Raw genomic sequence first — 22,982 nt, 5'->3', positions numbered from 1 at the left:
CTTCTACGTGTGGTAGACTGACACATCTACACCTGCATCCAGGAGAGTGTTTTTGATCTGTTGGGCTGTTGTCAGGGGGGTTTTCTTCACCATAGAGAGTATTCTCCGGTCATCCACTACAGTGGTCTTCCTCGGTCTACCGGGTCTTTTGACATAATTGATTTCACCGGTTGTTTTTTTCTTGTTAATGATGAACCAAACTGTTTACTTGGGCATGGCCAGGGTTTTTGCAATGTTCCTGATTGATTGATTTTCATTTCTGAGCCTTATGACGGCCAGCTTCATTTGCATCGACACTGCTGTCTTCCTCATGTTGTCACACCCCAACAACAACCTCCAAAGGCAATAGCAAAGTCTAGAATCAATACTATTCATCAACAGCTCTCCTGCATTCACTAACAACACAAATGAATACACCTGCCTAACGACACACATCTGTGAAGCCAATTTAACAAATACTTGTAGTACCTTAAAATGGGGGGACCATGTACAAAAGGTGTTGTCATTTCTAAACGGTTCATCCAATATGTATGAAAATACCCTCAAATTAAAGCTGACAGTCTGCACTTCACCCTCATTGTCATTGTATCCTTTCAAACTCAAAGTGCAAAAAAATGTTCACTGTCCAATGAATTATGCTGCTCACTGTATGTATTTATTTACAAGATGTGTTTTGAACCGATTTTGAAATAAAAATGTCTCTGTTGTCATCTGTTGATGTTGTATCTGAATTGTTTTTAAATGGACCTGTACGCTGGTGTGGTGAGAACTTGATCCGTTGGTATATGACGATACGAGCGCTTATTTCAGAGAGCGCTCCGTAATTACGCCCCAGTGGGCAGAGCTAGGCATGTTAAACTGTGACACGTTTTAATATGGTGAAAAGCATCTCATTTTACAACTGCTTCGCTGTGGCTCTGTGTAGCATAGTTATGCTAATATATTTGAGACCAGTGTATTGCAGTTAATTTTGTTTTTGACTTAATAAGTAAAATATTGGTAAGTAGTTAACAGGGAAACAACAACCAGTCCCAGCCATTTCACGATAGAACATACCAGAGGGGGACATCGTTTACTAGGTGGGCTACCTAAATTATTGGGATTATCTGGTTACCACCAGTGTTCGGAATACATTGAGTTCGTTGTTGAAACAGACCATTTGGACGCCTTTTCACACGGATATTTATTTGTCAAAGGTCCGCGCTGGGTCTGTGTAAATTATGCGATTCTATTGGAGACAGGTTTATAGCAGTGAATGTCATCTATTAATTTACTGTTATAGTATTTCTAAGTATAACAGCAAGGGAAAATAATTGTTCGCACTTTATGATAGAACATTCAGATTTGTCTGCCTGACTGTGGCGCTCTTTACCTGAATTGTTAGGATTTTATTGTGATCACAACAAAAACTACTTATTTTGCTCAAATAGAGATTGAAATAAATGGTTTTTCTTTAAAAAGATGGGCCTGGCTGGCATGGACTGTTTCCTCACCTTATTCTCCTTGTGGTTACCCAGCATTGTTGCTTATTTACCAGGTAGAAATAAGTGAAAACGAAACAAGGACTGAAGCAATAGACTCGAGAGATTGAAATAAATGGTGTTTCTTTGAAAAGCTGGGCCTGGCTGACATGAAAAATACATTAAGGGGAAAGGATCCACAGACACAGAGGCTGAGTATCTTTCTGCACATCTCTTTTTTTACAATGCTGGCTGCCATGGTTAACACAAATGCAAGACATTGAATGCTACCTGAATTGACTCAGTATCACAGCGAGGTCAAACAGGTTGTGTTTGTGTGTGTATGTTAGTCAGATTATCCAGTGTCCACAGCAACACTATTGATTATTCTCTACCCCCAGTGCATATGGTGTACTATAATCTTAGCCATTCTCTCACTAACCCTCATCTTTTCTCTTTCTCTGTCTCCCCTTCCGGAGGGCCTGAGACTCTTGGACCGTGACTGAGGACACCCTGGCCTGACATCTGGACATGCCTGGCCCAATCCCACCTGGCCCCCCTCTTCCTGCTACCTGCCTGTTGCTGCCTCCACTGGTTCTTTCTCCCCCTCAAGTCCCACACACTCAGAAACTTGGATTCTATTACTTACCCTGACATCTTTATGAAAAGCCATCTGACCATAGGGTTTTGAAGTGTTAGTAATTTTTCAATAGTCATTATATATATTGCCTGAGCCTGCTTGCCATTAATACTGGTATTGCGCTTTCCTTTTTGAAATGGTGAATAAAGGAAAAATGCTTTTATTTTCAATTAAGACACAATGAAGACATTGTTAGATTAAATGTATGCTTTTATATGGTCTGTATCTCTGTATTACAGCAAGTCAAATAAAGATTTGTGCAAACTGAAAGTATGACTTCTATCCCCAATGATTTCCTAAGGCTGAGGTATTTTGTCAGTTATCAGTTATTCCATACCAAGGCTAGATGAGGCTGAATGGCAACTAATTAATCTAATTGGTCTGTTGAATATTTCATCAATGAAAATATGGATTTCTTGGCTGAATTAAGGTTTTATTAAACCTTCAAAAGGGAAATACTGTACATACACAATTAAGAATGTTTATTACATAAAGTAATTGACATGAAAAGTAGAATGTTTATTACATAAAGTAATCGACATGAAAAGTAATTTACTACATCAATTATAGTCCCCTTCATTTGCTTAACTGGGGGAATGGGATGGCGAAATGGTTTACAATAGGCAGGGTGTCCCAAATCGCACCATATTCCCTATACATAGTACACACATTTTTGACCAGGGCCCATAGGGCTATGGTCAAAAGTAGTGCATTATACAGGGAAAAGTTATAGACAACAGGGTGCCTTATATCTCCTATTTGAGCAAAATACACTATATATACAAACGTTTGTGGCCACCCCTTCAAATTAGTGGATTCGGCTATTTCAACCACACCCGTTGCTGACAGGTGTATAAAATCGAGCGCACAGCCATGCAATCTCCATAGACAAACACTGACAGTAGAATGGCCTTACTGAAGAGCTCAATGAGCTTTCAATGTGGCACGGTCATAGGATGCCACCTTTCTAACAAGTCAGTTCAAAACATTTCTGCCCTGCTAGAGCTTCCCCGGTCAACTGTAAGTGCTGTTATTGTGAAGTGGAAACACCTAGGAGCAACAATGGCTCAGCCATGAAGTGATAGGCCACACAAGCTCACAGAACCGGACCGCCGAGTGTTGAATCATGTAAAAATCGTCTGTCCTTGGTTGCAACACTCACTACCGAGGTCCAAACTGCCTCTGGAAGCAACGTCAGCACAATAACTGTTATCTCACCACACTGTTGGTCGGTTGAGGCCAATAATTTTAAACATAATTGGTTGAGGCAAGGAAAAAATTATTTGTGGATTTATTATTCAACTATTTACCAATGAAAGCCCTTTTTGTTTTGCTATCTATTCAGTATTCAGTCTCTGGTATCAACAGAAATGGTATCAGTTTCATTGTTGGTCGATTTCCAGTATGTGGTGGTGTTGTAATAAGTCATGTGAGTAAGGGGCGGAAGTTGGATACAATTTCAACATGGCTGCGCCGATGAGGAAGATAATAACATAGCGGTTTACCTTCGTCCGACCATTTTCTCCAGAAAGCGTCAAGAAATGTTGACGCTAGCGTTTAAGCTAATGCAATAAAACACAAGAAAGAGCAGATCTGACATCAACACAGGACCCGAGACAGATAGAAACTCGTGAAGACGCATAAATCCCGACTCATCACTGCGTTGACCAGCTACCAGGTAAACAATAACAAAAAGTAGCTTTGACTCACACAGCCACAAAGCTACTATGGACATCTGTTACAAAGAATACTGGATACATTTGTTAGAGTATTAGCTAGTTAACGTACTGACATTGATGAATGACCAGATCTGTTAGGTAGCTTTAGTTTGAAAATGTATGCACTCACTAACTGTAAGTCGCTCTGGATAAGAGCGTCTGCTAAATGACTAAAATGTTAATGTAGTGTTTTGTGGCCAGCCAACTAGCCAGCTAACGAGGTGATTGGGAGTTGTTTACCATGCCACTGGTTGCTAGCAACAAGCTAACCAATCAAAGTCCCATGATCATAGGGTCGGAATAGCTAGCTATCACGTAACGGTAGCCAGCTAACTACATAATGTCTACTTCTGCAAGCTTACAAAGACAATGGAACCCTGCTCAAACTAGTTAACTTGGCCACATTTGCTAAGTTCAAGGTTCATGTATCGATCAGAATCACATTGGTATTTTATTTAGCTATCTGTAAACAGACGAAGCATTTTAACCCTCTACTCTAGACATAATTTTGTGGTTAATTATGCACACCGTAGCTTGTTGTTTTGAAGAGGATGTTCGTGTATTAACCTGTCTGTCAGCACAAATTCACCACCTAAAGTTAGTCTTTGTGTGACGTTGAAAAACACTTGAGGAAATGGGAAACCATACTCGAGTTGTAACTCATTGTTCTATCTACATTTACATTTTTGTCATTTAGTAGACACTCTTATCCAGAGCGACTTACAGTTAGTTAGTGCATACATTATTTATCATACTGCCCCCCCGTGGGAATCGAACCCACAACCCTGGCGTTGCAAACGCCATGCTCTACCAATGGAGCTACATCCATTCCCTCCCCTACCCTAGACGACGCTGGGCCAATTGTGCACCGCCCCATGGGTCTCCTGGTCGCGGCCGGCTACAATAGTCTGGATCCGAACCAGGATCTCTAGTGGCACAGCTAGCACTGCGGTGCAGTGCCTTAGACCACTGCGCCACTCTATGGTATCTTTCATTTCCGGAGTTTCCTCACATACTCTTTCTCAACAGCCTTCATTCTTGCTGATACAAATGCACACTAAGACTTAACACTCTGCACACACACATTCAGACACGTGCTGTCCATGTTCACATGACAGTAAGCTAGTTTCGTTAACGTACATCACAAGACTGCACCACAATACTCCCCCCTTCTCCCACATTATCTGTGACTGTCTTGTTCCCCTGGCTCTAAATTACATTACTTTCCCTAACCACACACATTAGCTTTGGTTTTACAATGACACACTTTTGAAATGCATTTGGACCTTCGTGTGTCTCTGCCATTCATTTAGGAATTTTTCCTATTTACTTTTTCATCTTTATTTTCCCTCTCCTTTGTTTCTGACAGAAAACTCTTTGCACGTGAGTTCAATTTAACTCAAGGTGCCTACTGCGTTGACCCAAAATGGCCTCCTCATCATTCAGTTTCCTTTCTTGTTCTCTCCAGCAGCTGTGATGTCTCTAGCCGACCCCACCTCTGACACCACGCCCTTCTTCTCTGATGACAGCGAGGCAGAGGGCTCGGAAGAGCCTGGTGCGGGGCCTAGCCAGCGCCGGGAAGAGGAAGAGCCAGCCAGCGGAGTGTCCAGCATAAGAGCAGTGTTCACCGTTATTGTCCTGTGTTTCATCAACCTGCTCAACTACATGGACAGGTTCACCGTGGCTGGTATGGACAATCTAACGTTACACCAACATTTACCTAACCCAACGCTCACCTAACATTTCTTTAAAGGGGAACTACATATCATCAGTGTTTAGATATTGATCCTTAAAGGTCCCGAACAGTCATTCTGATTCCGATTTCCAAGCCTTATGCGTGACTTAAATATCACCCATAATATTTTTTCCCGATTTAGATATATGTATATATCTTTTTTGTACTTTTTCTCTCATGTCAAACTACCAGGAAGTCTAAAAAGACTGAGTGGGCGGGGAGCTAGTAGGCAGTTGGCGGGAGCTCACCTTGACTGGCGGTTCTTTGAAAACACCTAATCTTGCAGTGAGATTATCTCAAACAAATTTCCTGATACACAAGGCAACTCAAACAACATTGAAATTGCATACAACATCCAATCCTGTCATATATCATGGTTTCACAAATTGTTTACCCAACTCTTTGGTTATTGTAACGGCATCAATATAGACAAAATGTTGGCTTTATAATTTATCTAGCTAGCCCAAATGGAATTGTCAGCACTGTTTATAAAGCTAGCTAGCTAATTCATCTTGGACAATTTCAGTTGAAACTTTACAGGGTGAGGTCTGGATACATTTAATTAAATACATGTATATTGACTGTCAAACAATGTTAATATATAATGACTATCAATGATGTCCAGAAATTTGAATGCATCTTCCAATTGGAATGTCTCTCGATATCATGACATGACGACTGCGTCAGTTTTGGGCAACCCTTCCCCCACGTTTGTTCCATGCTGGCTGAAGACTTAGCTAGCTTCTAATTATATTTGCTGACACACTGCAGTAACATTTTGGTACCAGTAGACTAGCTACCTAGCTATCAAAACCACGCACCTCTGCCAACACGCCTTCTGCAATGAGTTACAAGGCTATACTTATTTAAAGTAGGTAAGATAATAAGATGTTACCATGGTGTATTAAAATGAGGCTTTATGTGATGTTTAGTAACTCTCTGATCAGACTTTATCAATGTAGAAGCAACAGTAATTTTTCATAATTTGGTCATCCTACTTTGTTCTGGTTTCATCTAAATATCATCACATTTTATGAAAAACATGATTAGACTGTGCGGGACCTTTGAGAGTTATATATTATGATAATTTCACACAAAGAACATTCATGGATCCGTTTGCTACGGAAGCATAGGCTACTCCTAAAAAGCATGTTGGATTAGACTATCATAACCCCAAAAAGTGCTATGGATAAGTAATTTCCCATATGCCATATAACACAGGCCTCTCTGTCTTGTTTAGGTGTTCTGCCTGACATTGAGCAGTACTTTGGGATCAATGATGGGAAGTCAGGGCTGCTCCAAACAGTCTTCATCTGCAGCTACATGTTCCTGGCTCCTGTCTTTGGTTACCTGGGCGACAGGTACAACAGGAAGGTGATCATGAGTGTGGGCATCGGCTTCTGGTCCGTGGTGACGCTCGCCAGCTCCTACACGCCCAGAGAAGTGAGTGACACTTTCTAACTATCGTTTTCAGTAGGTGTTGGAACCGAAATTATTTCTCAATCGTTTAGTTCTGAACAGAACCATTATTTTTTGGGTTCCGGTTCACTGTTCCGACTAGCAAAATAAAACCGTTTTGAAGCCCAAAAAAGTTACTAATTTCTGAATCACGCTTGTAACGTCAGTACATTTTAATCATTTAGCAGATGCATACATTATTTTTATTTTATTTTTTTCATACTGGCCCCCCGTGGGAATTGAACCCACAACCCTGGCGTTGCAAACGCCATGCTCTACCAACTGAGCTACATCCCTGCCGGCCATTCCCTCCCCTACCCTGGACGACGCTGGGCCAATTGTGCACCGCCCCATGGGTCTCCCGGTCGCGGCCGGATACGACAGAGCCTGGATTCGAACCAGGATCTCTAGTGGCACAGCTAGCACTGCGATGCAGTGCCTTAGACCACTGGGAGACAGTAGGCTACTAGACTATGCTTCCGAGAGGGAGGGGCAGGTTGGCTACACACACACCAGGAAAAAAAAAGAAACACTTTTTTTTTAAAATGGTGATAAATAAAATTGTAACGGGCCGGGAGAGGCGGTCTATCATATCCTACGCTCGAATTCACGCTTCAGCACCATTCTCACACTCCTTGCGCGCATGTGCGCCTGTTGCTGAGAGGGAGAGCAAGAGAGGTGCCTTGGCCTAGACTACTGTTGATTGTGAAGATGGAGGCGTTTTTCATTGAAGTAAAATAAAAGTTAGAGGAAGAAGAGCATGCCTACAAGCAGAATGTCCTCCTTGTGGACAAGTTATTTAATAATCGAAGCTGGTTCTTTAAATAGCCTAAGCAAAAAGTGTTTTGTTTCATTTTGTTGCGAAATTGCCATTTGCTAAATTAAATTTGATCTTTAATTTTGTGGTCTGTATTTAGTTGAAGGTTTAAAAGTAGGCCTGTTGTAAAATAAATAGCATTAACCTATTGCTGTCATTTGTTGGGTAGGCCTACGGTAGGCAATCTCCTTTGTTGGTAATTAATTTAATGCCGCAAAATAATAACCTGTTCGTATTTCCCCTATAAACAATGACTTAACTTACTTTTGACATTTTACATTTTTAGTCATTTAGCAGACACTCTTATCCAGAGGAACTTACAGTTAGTGGATGCAATTATTATTATTTTTTTCATACTGGCCCCTCGTGGGAAACGAACGCACATCCCTGCCGGCCAAACCCTCCCCTACCTTGGACGACGCTGTACCAATTGTGCGCCACCCATGGGTCTCCCGGTCGTGGCCGGCAGCGACAGAGCCTGGACTCAAACCAGGATCTCTAGTGGCACAGCTAGCACTGTGATGCAGTGCCTTAGACCACTGCGCCTCTCGGGAGTTATTAGGGAGACATGACCCTAATAAAGTTAAGCAACCTTTGTGAAGCTGTAGTATGGTTATTATTAGGCTACAGCAGGCCTATGAAGGCAGTGCGCACCGACACTCCGACAGTTGAACTTGAGGTGAGGAAGAATGTTTTGGGCCTACCAGAGTTACTCCTTTAATCTATCAATATAATACTTATCTTTTATAAAATAGATTCTGATCGAAAATGAACAAATGAATTAGCCTCCTTCTGTACGCCTATATCTGTATAGCAGTAGTAGCCAATTGACAAGTATAAAGAAATACATGTCGATGTTGGAAACATGGTGCCGGCATATCTCTATCTTTCTCTCAGTCTCTCTAGGGCTAAGCCTAAGATTGTCTCCTTTTAATATAAATATATTTTTTAAATATGAATGTCATACAGTGGATACCTAGGCCTATATGCATGCAATGCCCTGATGCATTTATTACTCAAATCTCCGACAATAGACTATAACGTTTTGAGTATGCTACACATCGAAACACAACAAATCTTTTTTTTGTAATTTGTTATAGGCAGTTTTTAAGGACACGTAACTGTGGATAATTTGGCCAATATCGGTTGTTTATTGATGGTGCAGGCAGCGCCCAGTTGGAGGCTTTTTCTCTCGGATATGAACGGGTCTCTCAGATCGCACAATTGGCCCAGTGTCGTCCGGGTTAGGGGAAGGTTTGGCCTGGGGGGCTTTACTTGGCTCATCGCGCTCTAGCGACTCCTTGTGGCGGGCCGGGTGCCTGCAGGCTGACTTCGGTAGTCAGTTGAACGGCGTTTCCTCTGCGACTGGCTTCCGGGTTAAGCAGGCGGGTGTTAAGGAGCGCGGTTCATGTTCGGAGGACGCATGACTCGTCCTTCGCCTCTCCCGAGCCCGTTGGGGAGTTGCAGCGATGAGACAAGATCGCAATTGGATATCATGAAATTGGGGAGAAAAAGGGGGCAAAAAAATTAATATGTATTGTGTTTTTATTTTAACCTGCATTTAAAAAAAAGTATTATTATTTTTTGTATTGGAATGTTTGTGTTGAATTTGTTGTCGTCAGGGCACCATTGAAAATGAGACCCTGGTGTCAATGGGCTCCCCTGATTTAAATAAAAGTTCAATCTTAACCTGAAGGCATGTTATTTTCTTCCCCCATCTCTCCTCCCCTCTTTCTTCCCCTCTCTCTCCCTCCCCCTCTCCACCATTCCTCCTGTCAGTATTTCTGGCTCCTGTTGTTGACGCGTGGCCTGGTGGGGGTTGGAGAGGCCAGTTACTCCACCATCGCCCCAACCATCATCGCAGACCTGTACGTCAAGGAGAGGAGGACGCAGATGCTCTCTGTCTTCTATTTTGCCATTCCAGTGGGCAGGTGGGGTCATAGAACATATACACATAATAATGAATACATCTGTGTCCATCTTTGTTATCTGTCTTGGCTTATGTGATAAGAGGAGGAGCCAATTGACCCTGTGGTGAATGTTTGTTCCATTGTCCTTCCTTCCTCAGTGGTCTGGGCTACATCGTGGGGTCAAAGGTTGATGACATGGCAGGGGACTGGCATTGGGCCCTGCGGGTGAGTTAACACATCCCCTGAGCTGTTGGATATTATACTTACTTCTCAACACAAAAGTTAGTCAAAATACATGCACTCTCAACCATAAAAGGAATAATACAAAAATGCGTAAAAGCATGGTGGTACCTTTCATCTGACTCTTAATAATTCAATGTTTTAGTTCTATCTGTCCATATCAGATACATCAATTATGCCATTCAAATTGTGTTTTTTCCCCCCTAGGTGACTCCTGCGTTAGGACTGGTAGCGGTGGTGTTGCTGTTGTTCGTGGTGAAAGAGCCGAAAAGGGGTGCTATCGAGGCCAGACCGGAGCACACCCTCCAAAGGACCAGCTGGCTGGGTGACATGAAGGCCCTTTGCAGGAAGTATGTCCACCATAAAAAAACAAATCAAATCAAATCAAATTGTATTTGTCACATGTGCCGAATACAACAGGTGTAGACCTTACAGTGAAATGCTTACTTACAAGCCCTTAACCAACAATACCGAAATAAATAAATAAATAAAAGTAACAAATAATTAATGAAAGAGCAGCAGTAAAATAACAATAGTGAGGCTATCTATATACAGGGGGTACTGAGTCAATGTGTGGGGGCACCGGTTAGTTGAGGTAATATGTACATGTAGGTAGAGTTATTAAAGTGACTATGCATAGATAATAAACAGAGAGTAGCAGCAGCGTAAAAGAGGGGGAGGGGGGGTTCGGGGGGGGGGGCAATGCAAATAGTCTGGGTAGCCATTTGATTAGCTGTTCAGGAGTCTTATGGCTTGGGGGTAGAAGCTGTTTAGAAGCCTCTTGGACCTAGACTTGGCACTCCGGTAAGGCTTGCTGTGCGGTAGCAGAGAGAACAGTCTATGACTAGGGTGGCTGGAGTCTTTGACAATTTTTAGGGCCTTCCTCTGACACCGCCTGGTATAGAGGTCCTGGATGGCAGGAAGCTTGGCCCCAGTGATGTACTGGGCCGTACGCACTACCCTCTGTAGTGCCTTGCGGTCGGAGGCCGAGCAGTTGCCATACCAGGCAGTGATGCAACCAGTCACGATGCTCTCGATGGTGCAGCTGTAAAACCTTTTGAGGATCTGAGGACCCATGCCAAATCTTTTCAGTCTCCTTAGGTTTTGTCGTGCACTCTTCACAACTGTCTTGGTGTGCTTGGACCATGTTAGTTTGTTGGTGAGTGAACAGGGAGTACAGTCGTGAGTGAACAGGGAGTACAGGAGGGGACTGAGCACGCACCCCTGAGGGGCCCCCGTGTTGAGGATCAGTGTGGCGGATGTGTTGTTACCTACCCTTACCACCTGGGGGCGGCCCGTCAGGAAGTCCAGGATCCAGCTGCAGAGGGAGGTGTTTAGTCCCAGGGTCCTTAGCTTAGTGATGAGCTTTGTGGGCACTATGGTGTTGAACACTGAGCTGTAGTCAATGAAAAGCATTCTTACAAAGGTGTTCCTTTTGTCCAGGTGTGAAAGGGCAGTGTGGAGTGCAATAGAGATTGCATCATCTGTGGATCTGTTGGGGCGGTATGCAAATTTGAGTGGGTCTAGGGTTTCTGGGATAATGGTGTTGATCACAAGCCCAGTATCAAATCGCATCCTATTTTCTATATTGTGTTGTTGAGTCTGAAATGACACCCATGTTCCCTGTAATAGTCCACTATGTTTTGACCATATCTCTATAGCTCTGTATTCATTGCACAATTATAATGCATCTTTGGTCCTATAGAAGAGTTATCAAACAAATATCTTTGTGCGTGTCTGTGTGCAGCCGCAGCTTTGTGCTGTCTACGTTTGGCTTCACAGCAGTGGCCTTTGTGACTGGCTCCTTGGCACTCTGGGCCCCGGCCTTCCTCTTCAGAGCTGCTGTCTTCACCGGAGAGAGGCCCCCCTGTGTTAAGGGGCCCTGCGACACCTCCGACAGGTAACACAGACATCTGATAGGTAACACACACACACACACACAGACACAGACAAACTCACACCGACATCCAACAGGTGACACACAAACGTCTGACAGGTAACACACACACAGGAACTAGGTGCTGAATAAAGACTCTTTATAATCAGTCAGAATGTTAAGGGATCATCAGACTCCTCTGTAATCACAGGATAAGATTGAATCATCACAACATTTTTGCCACTACTACACTCGACTCCTGATAACTGCAACGGCTTGGCACGACAATAGGAGTCAGTGAATAGAGAGCAGCAGTAGAGACCAGACATCAAACTTTGGCTATCAAAGGAATCCAGTTGATCAGGAAATGGTCAATTGTCAAAACATCAAAAACCACACTGATGAGTCAGCAAGGGTAAACAAATTAAATTAAATGTCATAAACGTTCTCACTCTCTCCCTCCCCAGCCTGTACTTTGGCATCATCACAGTTGTGTCGGGGATCCTGGGTGTGGCCAGTGGGGCGGAGGCCAGTAGGCGGCTGAGGTTGAGGACGCCAAGGGCAGACCCCCTGGTGTGTGCTCTAGGACTCCTCCTCTCAGCTCCCTTCCTCTACCTCGCCATCGTCTTTGCTCAGGCCAGCACCATCGCCACCTACGTAAGTCAACACCCATCTCTCTCTCTCTCTCGCTCTCTCTCTGTGTGGCCATGTCCGAATACATGCGTTCTAAGTAGTATGCATTTTGGGTATGGACAATTCCACGGTAACGGAATAGCGCTGAGACTTAGATTTTTCACTTAAAATGTATGGCAAACAAAAACCATTGATTTAAAAATGTAACAAACAATAACTATGCATTATGACTACTTTTAACAATTTACACTGAAGGTTTTACAAAAACACATTTACTGGAAGAATGGTGCAGAGGCAAAAACCTCCCTCAATTTGAATGAATCCACATTTTACAAAAACTGTTGTTAAATATCTGCTCCGAATTAAGATTCAACAATGTCTGCGAAAAGAATGGGGTGTCAGCTATGACATGAAAATCTATTTTGGTTATTGAACTACAGTAAGTGAGGTGAATTTACACCCGATAACGGAATTTCATCATTGGTCCCTGATCTGTACTACACAGAAATGCATAATTATGGATATGTAATTCTCTTCATGTATCCTAAATGGGTACACAAAGGTTTCAATATGCAATGTCCTCTTTTGCATATTTGGCTATTATTCTACACACTGGATGTTATTTTAATGAGCTCTGCCCCCAAACAAGACCAAATTTGGTTGGTCCAGACCAGACCAAATCTGAACCAATCATAGACTTTGTACAGTATATGTGGTGTAAATTCACTTGGATCGATTTATTTAAAAACTATTTAAAAATAAAAGCAATGCACATTCCAACTATGTTTCACAAGATTGGACATCAAAGTACAGCACAGTAGAGGTCAGTAGAGTACAGCACAGTGCAGTATAGTTCAGTACAGTACATTATAGTGTACTCAACTCTAGTCTGCTCTACTTTTACTTGTTACTTCTGTGAACTTTCATTATCCTCCCTCTTCATGAAGGCCAATGCAGCTAGCTAAGCCTACTCAAACAGAGAGGTATGCTATGTTAGCTGATGTGTTGTGCACTGAAGTCCACAAGTCAAGGGAAAAGGTGAGAGGAGGAGAGCGCATAGATAGTTTCTAGAAGGATATATATATATATATATATATATTACTCACAGCGAGCAAAGTGATCATGCTGTTTGTATGTGGCTGCTATGAAAGTGAAATGTTTGCGTGTGATCAGGGGTGTATTCATTCCGCCGATTCTGTTGAAAGACGTTTCTTAAACGGAAGCAAATGGAACGAAACGGGGATGAACATACCTGAATTTATCCAATAGAAACTCTCATATGTAACTGTTGGATGAATGATTACACCCTAGATCAGCTAGATGCAGGCAAGAGTGTGCAAGGCGGTATTGAATGTGTCACTGTCACCTTGGTTACTAAAAATTCTCTTGACCTGTGCACCTACGTTGTAAACTTTCATTCATTAGCTAGGTAGTAGCAACCTCATTATGGGTACAGGTAAAATTTGAGTATCATGTATTAGCCTAAACCTATCGATGTGAATGGAAAATGAATGACAGTCATCAAATATGCTGTAATAGAAATAAGGCCATGCTCATGAAAAAATTAATAAAAAATCATCCTCCCTCGTCTTAAACGGCACTGACCGCCACTGATACGCGCTGTCTGCCATCTGCCCGGTACAGTTGAAACCGGGATTTATCCGTGAAGAGCACACTTTACCAGCATGCCAGTGGCCATCAAAGGTGAGCATTTGCCCACTGAAGTCTGTTACGACGCCGAACTGCAGTCAGGTCAAGACCCTGGTGAGGACGACGAGCACGCAGATGAGCTTCCCTGAGACAGTTTCTGACAGTTTGTGAAGAAATTCTTAGTTTGTGCAAACCCACAGTTTCATCAGCTGTCCGGGTGGTTGGTCTGATGATCCCATTGGTGAAGAAGCCGGATGTCGAGATCCTGGGCTGGCGTGATTACACCTGCTCTGCGGTTGTGATGCCGGTTGGACGTACTGCCAAATTCTCTAAAACTACGTCGGAGGAGGCTTATGGTAGAGAAATTAACATTCAATTCTCTGGCAACAGCTCTGGTGGACATTCCTACAGTCTGCATGCCAATTGCACACTCCCTCAAAACTTTAGACATCTGTGGCGTTGTGTGACAACTGTAAATTTTAGTGGCCTTTTATTGTCCCCGGCACAAGGTGCACCTGTGTAATGGTCATGCTGTTTAATCAGCTTATTGATATGCCACACCTGTCAGGTGGATGGATTATCTTGGTAAATGAGAAATGCTCACTAACAGGGATGGATGTAAACAAATTTCTGCACAATTTGAGAGAAATAAGCTTTTTGTGCATATGGAACATTTCTGGAATCTTTTATTTGAGCTCATGAAATGTTGGACCAGCACATGTTGCGTTTATATTTTTGTTCAATGTGCATATATGCCTTACTTTCTCAAATATAGACTATTAGCTTTCATTTGAACTCAATTTGATATTCCCCTATGAACTTCATGTTGGTGCTCGTGGGCCTTTATACATGGAAATAACTGTGTGCGAAGATGGAATGTTTTATAGTACGTGAAATTTTGAAAATGTTGTATGCTTTAAATGCCAGGATGTTATATTATTTTCGGCTTTTCATCTAGTAGATTTCAGCCTCTGTCTTTTTCACACACACACACACACACACACACACACACACACACACACACACACACACACACACACACACACACACACATATATATATGCTTTCCTCTCTGGCGTTGTATTCGCAATGTATGGTTATGGTGGTCTAACCAGTTTTTCTGTGTGATCAGGTATTTATCTTCCTGGGAGAGACCTTCCTGTCTATGAACTGGGCCATCGTAGCAGACATCCTGCTGGTGAGTTCAGTTGCATAACTATCCTCTCTCTCTCTCGCTCTCTCTCGCTCTCTCTCGCTATTAAAACGCAACGTGGTTGTGCCCTATTCAATCAATGTCCATATATAGATGTTTCTGATGAAATTAGCATGATCTGTCTGGAGCAGTGTTGCCCAACTCCAGTCCTTGAGAACCCCCAATGGTACACATTTTTGTTGTAGCCCATGACAAACTCACCTGATTCAACTAATTGAGGGCTTGATGATTAGTTGACAAGTTGAATCAGGTGTGCTTGTCCGGGGTTACAACAAAAATGTGTACTAACTGGAAAGTATGTATTCTGTTTCTGTTGAGGAATTTAGATCACGCCAAGTCAGTGGCATATATGAATAGCCACATTTCTAGTAATGTAACCCATGCATGTAACTCTTTAGTGCACGTGCTCAACCTTCCAACCTCAAGGTTATAGTGCATTCGGAAAGTATTCAGACCCCTTGACTTTTTCCACATATTGTTACATTACAGCCTTATTCTAAAATTGATTAAATTGTTTTTTTGTTTTCATAAATCTACACACAATACCCCATAATGATGAAGCAAAAACAGGTTTCTGAAATTTCTGCAAATGAGTCTTCTTGGGTATGACGCTACAAGCTTGCCACACCTGTATTTGAGGAGTTTCTCCCATTCTCTCCAGATCCTCTCAAGCTCTGTCGGTTTGGATGGGGAGCGTCACTGCACAGCTATTTTCAGGTCTCTCCAGAGATGTTCGATCGGGTTCAAGTCCGGGCTCTGGCTGGGCCACTTGAGGACATTCAGAGACTTGTCCTGGAGCCACTCCTGCATTGTCTTGGCTGTGTGCTTAGAGTTGTTGTCCTGTTGGAAGGTGAACCTTCGCCCCAGTCTGAGGTCCTGAGCACTCTGGAGCAGGTTTTCATCAAGGATCTCTCTGTACTTTGCTCTGTTCATCTTTCCCTCGATTCTGACTAGTCTCCCAGTCCCTACCGCTGAAAAATATCCCCACAGTATGATGCTGCACCACCATGCTTCACCGTAGGGATGGTGCCAGGTTTCCTCCAGACGTGACTCTTGGCATTCAGGCCAAAGAGTTAAATCTTGGTTTCACAGACCAGAGAATCTTCCCCTCCAGGAGACCTCTTCCGGGTTACCGCCTTCTGGGCTCCGGGAAATGCTTTCTCCTCTGGGGTGGAACACTGGGCCCCTCGGTTCTAGCAGACTGTGAGGATGTCTATCCAGTAGCAACTTCTCACTACCTCCAACCCTCTCGTGTGCTGCCCTCCTGGCAGCTTTATGTGCCCCGTACGGCTGGTGAGCAATCAGCCCCTTGATTACTCACTAGCCCCAATTAGTCCTGGCCGGAGGACCCGTCGAGACCTGGCACGTCTAGCAGAAGGATGTAGACTGTCTGTCACCAGGCCTCGACGAGTCTCCTCCTGGTGTCATTATTGGGTATTGTGTGTAGATTGATAAGGGGAAAAATTAATTTAATCATTTTTAGAATAAGGCTGTAATGTAACGAAATGTAGAAACAGTCAAGGGGTCTGAATACTTTCCGAATGCACTGTACTTTTGTATTGTGGTGACTTATAAGATATGCAAAAAAGTATCTCCCCTCTACCTCCTCCCTCTCTCTCTCTCCCTCCATCTTTCTCAGTACGTGGTTGTCCCCACTCGTCGTTCCACAGCTGAGGCCTTCCAGATCGTTCTCTCTCACCTCCTTGGAGATGCTGGTAGTCCTTATCTCATAGGAGTGGTATGTCTCGTGATATGTTATTATCACACACACACATAAACGCATACCTACACATTTGATACACACACACACACACGTCTAAAGAAACAGAGTATGATCCTCATTTACTGTGTAACATCTCCCCCCCCCCCTCCTCTCCCTCCATCAGGTGTCAGACTCTCTGAAGCAGACTGACTCGTACCTGTGGCAGTTCCGCTCCCTGCAGCTCTCCCTCCTCACCTGCTCTTTCGTGGCAGTGGGGGGCGGGGCTTTCTTCCTGGCCACCGCCCTCTTCATCGAGAAGGACCGTCAATGTGCAGCAAACTACGCACCCTCAGGTGAGAGGCTAAACCTGGAGCTACATTTAAGCGCCCGGCCTCAGATTAGCAACAGGCGACGCTATGACGGCCTAACTATGAATGCATGTGAAGTGGTGAAAGTCACACAATTCAATGAGGAGCCTTATTTTACCAGGAAAGTTGACTGAACACAGTTTAATTTACAGCAATGACCTGGGGAAGAGTTACAGGGGATGAATGAGCCAATTGGAAGCTGGGGATGATTAAGTGGCCATGATGGTATGAGGGCCAGATTGGGAATTTAGCCAGGACACCGGGGTTAACACCCCTACTCTTACAATCAGTGCCATGGGATCTTTACTGACCACAGAGAGTCAGGACACCCATTTTATGTCCAATCCGAAAGACAGCACCCTACACAGGGCAATGTCCCCAACACTGCCCTGGGGCATTGGGATATTTTTTTTAGACCAGAGGAAAGAGTGCATCCTACTGGCCCTCCAACACCACTTCAAGCAGCATCTGGTCTCCCATCCAGGGACCGACCAGGACCAACCCTGCTTAACTTCAGAGGCAAGCCTACAGTGGGATGCAGGGTGGTATGCTGCTGGCCCAACACTGACCTAACACTGTTGCTAACTACGGGTATGTGAGAGAGAGTGTTGAGAGACTAACAATAGTTGAGAGCAACCACAGATGAGACCGGTAAAGATGAGTCTACAGACCACAGGTGATGTTTGCCTATGGAGCTGTGAGGGGAACGGCACCTCTGTACCTTCAGGCTCTGATCAGTCCCTACACCCAAACGAGGGCATTGCGTTCATCCACCTCTGGCCTGCTGGCTCCCCTTCCTCTGCGGAAGCATAGTTCCCGCTCAGCCCAATCAAAACTGTTCGCTGCTCTGGCACCCCAATGGTGGAACAAGCTCCCTCACGACGCCAGGACAGCGGAGTCACTCACCACCTTCCGGAGACATTTGAAACCCCACCTCTTTAAGGAATACCTGGAATAGGATAAAGTAATCCTTCTACCCCCCGCCCCCCCCCCCCCCCCCCCCCCCCCCCCTAAAAAAAAATATATATATAAAAAAGAATAATTGTAAAGTGGTTATCCCACTGGCTATAGGGTGAATGCACCAACTTGTAAGTCGCTCTGGATAAGAGCGTCTGCTAAATGACGTAAATGTAAATGTAATGTTAGCAGAGAGAGGCAACAGTTACAAGAAACTGCCAGGTCACATATTTTGCTCATCTTAATAATCAATAGACAATGCTTTAATTGTACTGTCCTGCATTTTCTTTCCCTGACAGATGATGAACCAATTGTTGTACCCAAGAGCGGCAGGTCCACGAGGGTGCCAGTGTCCAGCGTTTTGATTTGAGGAGATAAACGGGACGTTGGAGGCTCCTGTGGAAGATGCTGCACCCTGATTGGTCCCTGTTTCAGTGACCAATCGCGCAGCAGTGTTTTTACAACTATGGTCTTTGATTGGACAATGCCCTATACAGAGACTTTTATTTATTATTTGTAACATTTTAGATGACATGTTTTTTAATACCTTTATCGTCTGAGGAACATGGCAGAGTCAGACCTGCCAAACCTTCCGCTCATCATTTCCTGGTGTTTTTGTAGTCACCAACCAGATATTCCACTTCTGATTGGTTTCACATGTTGGCATGGCAACATGAGACATAGTGACTTATGAGAAATGTATGCAGAGTAGTAAACAGGAAGTCAAAGAGCCACATCAGTGGAAGCCTAACCTCTGTGGCTGGAAGAGGTGACCGGATAAAACAAAGGACAAGAGGGAATTTCAGAGGAGAAGCAGCTACTTTACCTGAGGGAGAGAAGGAAGCAGAAATGCCTTTTTGCATTCCAATGCATGCACCCCCATTAAATCTCCTGTTGCAGCCAATGTGTCGCAGGGTCACAGATAGGGTGTCACTCTTAGACAGACACTCATCCGTTACTCCACAGGGACCATATGTCGACGGTGGAGCCCTCTGTGGAAAACCGGCAGGATATTTTTCACCCCAGTGCTCTGATTGAGCTGTAACCACTACATCCCATCTACGGCTGCTGTACTTTTTGCTTGGGTCTGAAACGCAGAGCTCTGATTTGTCCACGGAACAACTACGGCCGGCCCATTTCAAAGCCATTCCAACCAGTGCCGTCGTCCTCCCGTCATCAAACTAAGACTAAATATGATGCTTGTCCGTTCAGTGTAACCACATACTACATACAGTATCAGACCGATAAAGGGAGTTGGCAGGTACAGGCCCGTGGTACCCACATTGGACTCCAAACCCACCGATCGGTTGTGGGATGTTGCATTTTTAACAGATTAAGCCTAATCATGCTTGTTCTGTTTTTAGACCCGTTTGGTATATTATAATAATAACACTAGATTTGTCCCTCGGCTCCCTAGAAAATGGTGGCGGGACAAATGTCTGTTCCAGACAGGTCCAGAAGATAATCTATGGTTTTTAAGACTATTTTATTGTTTTAATTAGCTATTACTGGTGTTTTTATGGAATGTTCCTGGCGGTCAGGTGTACTTTGGGTTTTTGTGACCTCATATAGAGGCACTGATGTCACGATGACCAGGAAATCAAATCAGGCCTATTACAGAGTGTACATTTCTTAATTGTCTGAGGAAAATGTATATCCCTTTTTGAATGAAGGCGATTGTTACATTCTTTAAAAAATATATATTGGTTATTTTGGAAAGAGAAACCTTAAAATAATTAGTTAAAGTTGCTAGTTTCTAATCTGAATTTGATGTAACCTTTCTTTGAAACATTAAACGATGAGAATGGACCGTTGTTGAGATGACTCATGGAATGATTTCTCTATGTATCTGTGCAGATGTCACTTAGTGCTTTGCAGATGCAGAGGTGATAAATGTGTCTTTGAAGCTTGGATCCTGTAAGCCCATAGCCAGGTTTTCATGGAGGGTTGTAGATTATGCTGCACAAATACACCAAGTGCAGCTGTAACCTCTCTCATTCAACCTTTCTATACCTTTCCCCCTCTCCTCTCACTCCTATGACATCTCCCTCTCCTCTGCCCCTCTCTCATTCAGGAATTCCTCCTCTACCCTTATTTTTTTCAGTTGTCTACACAGTCTGTCTCTCCTCTTTTGATGGAGAGAGAGAGGAGCTCACGGCTTCCTTCCGTTGGTGTGGTTTCCTGTTTGTAGGTGGGAGGGTGAGCGAGAAAGCAGGTCGCTTGAGCAACGTTCACACAATATTCAATCTTAACGCTGCTGCGAGACGGTGGATGTGTGCGCCCACATGAGTGTGTATGTCCAGAGCAGTTTGACATTTGTGTTCTTCTGAGAACTAGCATCTTCTCAGATGCTCAGGCAGTTAAACCAGGATGGTAACACTCAATGCAACACCGGATCCAACGCTACCACAGAGGCACATGTGTGGGTGCCATGCCATGCCAACCAGCTTTTCTGATGGCGGTCTGCTTGAGGAGCATCTACAGTAGCGAAAACATTTCTCCTAAAATGATTGTCTGGAGACAATAATAATGAGTACACTGATGAATATGGGGAACACACACACACAGAGCTACAGTGAGGGGGAAAACGTATTTGATCCCCTGCTGATTTTGTACGTTTGCCCACTGACAAAGAAATGATCAGTCTATAATTTTAATGGTAGGTTTATTTGAACAGTGAGAGACAGAATAACAACAAAATAATCCTGAAAAACGCATGTCAAAAATGTTATAAATTGATTTGCATTTTAATGAGGGAAATAAGTATTTGACCCCTCTGCAAAACATGACTTAGTACTTGGTGGCAAGACCCTTGTTGGCAATCAGAGGTCAGACGTTTCTTGTAGTTGGCCACCAAGTTTGCACACATCTCAGGAGGGATTTTGTCCCACTCCTCTTTGCAGATCTTTTCCAAGTCATTAAGGTTTCGAGGCTGACGTTTGGCAACTCGAACCTTCAGCTCCCTCCACAGATTTTCTATGGGATTAAGGTCTGGAGACTGGCTAGGCCACTCCAGGACCTTAATGTGCTTCTTCTTGAGACACTCCTTTGTTGCCTTGGCCGTGTGTTTTGGGTCATTGTCATGCTGGAATACCCATCCACGACCCATTTTCAATGCCCTGGCTGAGGGAAGGAGGTTCTCACCCAAGATTTGACGGTACATGGCCCTGTCCATCGTCCCTTTGATGCGGTGAAGTTGTCCGGTCCCCTTAGCAGAAATACACCCCCAAAGCATAATGTTTCCACCTCCATGTTTGACGGTGGGGATGGTGTTCTTGGGGTCATAGGCAGCATTCCTCCTCCTCCAAACACGGCGAGTTGAGTTGATGCCAAAGAGCTCAATTTTGGTCTCATCTCAACACTTTCACCCAGTTCTCCTCTGAATCATTCAGATGTTAATTGGCAAACTTCAGACGTGTATATGACCCCAAGAACACCATCCCACCGTCAAACATGGAGGTGGAAACATTATGCTTTGGGGGACCTTGCGGGCGCTGCAGGATTTCAGTCCTTCATGGCGTAGTGTTACCAATTGTTTTCTTGGTGACTATGGTCCCAGCTGCCTTGAGATCATTGACAAGATCTTCCCGTGTAGTTCTGGGCTGATTCCTCACCGTTCTCATGATCATTGCAACTCCACGAGGTGAGATCTTGCATGGAGCCCCAGGCCGAGGGAGATTGACAGTTATTTTGTGTTTCTTCCATTTGCGAATAATCGCACCAACTGTTGTCACCTTCTCACCAAGCTGCTTGGCGATGGTCTTGTAGCCCATTCCAGCCTTGTGTAGGTCTACAATCTGGTCCCTGACATCCTTGGAGAGCTCTTTGGTCTTGGCCATGGTGGAGAGTTTGGAATCTGATTGATTGATTGCTTCTGTGGACAGGTGTCTTTTTATACAGGTAACAAACTGAGATTAGGAGCACTCCCTTTAAGAGTGTGCTCCTAATCTCAGCTCGTTACCTGTATAAAAGACACCTGGGAGCCAGAAATCTTTCTGATTGAGAAGGGGTCAAATACTTATTTCCCTCATTAAAATGCAAATCAATTTATAACATTTTTGACATGCGTTTTTCTGGATGTTTTTGTTGTTATTCTGTCTCTCACTGTTCAAATAAACCTACCATTAAAATGATAGTCTGATAATTTCTTTGTCAGTGGGCAAACGTACAAAATCAGCAGGGGATCAAATCCTTTTTTCCCTCACTGTATAAGAGGCACCTGTCGTGATTTGCCATTCCATGTCTGTGTCGTGTACTATCTATCTAACTGACATTTCTGAGTTGATTTTCAGATTCTACTTCCCTGACTAAAAAATAAAGCATTATTACTGACAGCTCAATTAGCAACTCAGTTGACGATTACTGATTATTGACACGCATGGACCAAATGATAGCCAAGGGTCTGAATGTTGGCCACTTCTTATGCTGTTTCCACTGTTCCCTCTACAGCATAAACACTGGTCCAAATACAGACCCTTGGGGTACCCCGGCGTAGGATTTTGATTTAGAACACTAGGATGGTACATACATCTTTTGAACCAAGAACTGAATACTTGTCATTCCCTGTATTTTAATGTGTGTTTCAGGTCTCTCCGAGAGAGGTAG

The 22,982-nt window shown here is 43.7% G+C and overlaps 1 protein-coding gene across 2 annotated transcripts; it reads left to right on the top strand.

Moving 5' to 3' along the window:
* Positions 1-3,527: 3,527 nt before the first annotated feature.
* spns1 (SPNS lysolipid transporter 1, lysophospholipid) lies at positions 3,528-20,191 on the top strand. Of its 2 annotated transcripts, none has more exons than XM_084146090.1 (12): positions 3,528-3,778; positions 5,287-5,505; positions 6,794-6,996; positions 9,608-9,759; positions 9,897-9,963; positions 10,186-10,328; positions 11,726-11,878; positions 12,322-12,511; positions 15,270-15,335; positions 16,990-17,088; positions 17,237-17,405; positions 18,677-20,191. In XM_084146090.1, exons 2-12 carry the CDS (start codon positions 5,295-5,297, stop codon positions 18,745-18,747), a joined length of 1,524 nt encoding a protein of 507 aa, XP_084002216.1. In that variant the 5' UTR covers positions 3,528-3,778; positions 5,287-5,294; the 3' UTR covers positions 18,748-20,191. The 2 variants fall into 2 exon arrangements, with proteins under 2 accessions (XP_084002216.1, XP_084002217.1); XM_084146091.1 differs by having other exon boundaries at positions 3,691-3,778; positions 5,290-5,505.
* Positions 20,192-22,982: the final 2,791 nt, after the last annotated feature.

Source organism: Coregonus lavaretus, assembly GCF_964263955.1.
Source record: "Coregonus lavaretus genome assembly, chromosome: 28".
NCBI lineage: Eukaryota > Metazoa > Chordata > Actinopteri > Salmoniformes > Salmonidae > Coregonus > Coregonus lavaretus.
Note: the sequence above shows the minus strand (reverse complement) of the source record. Positions and strands in the feature narration are given on the sequence as shown.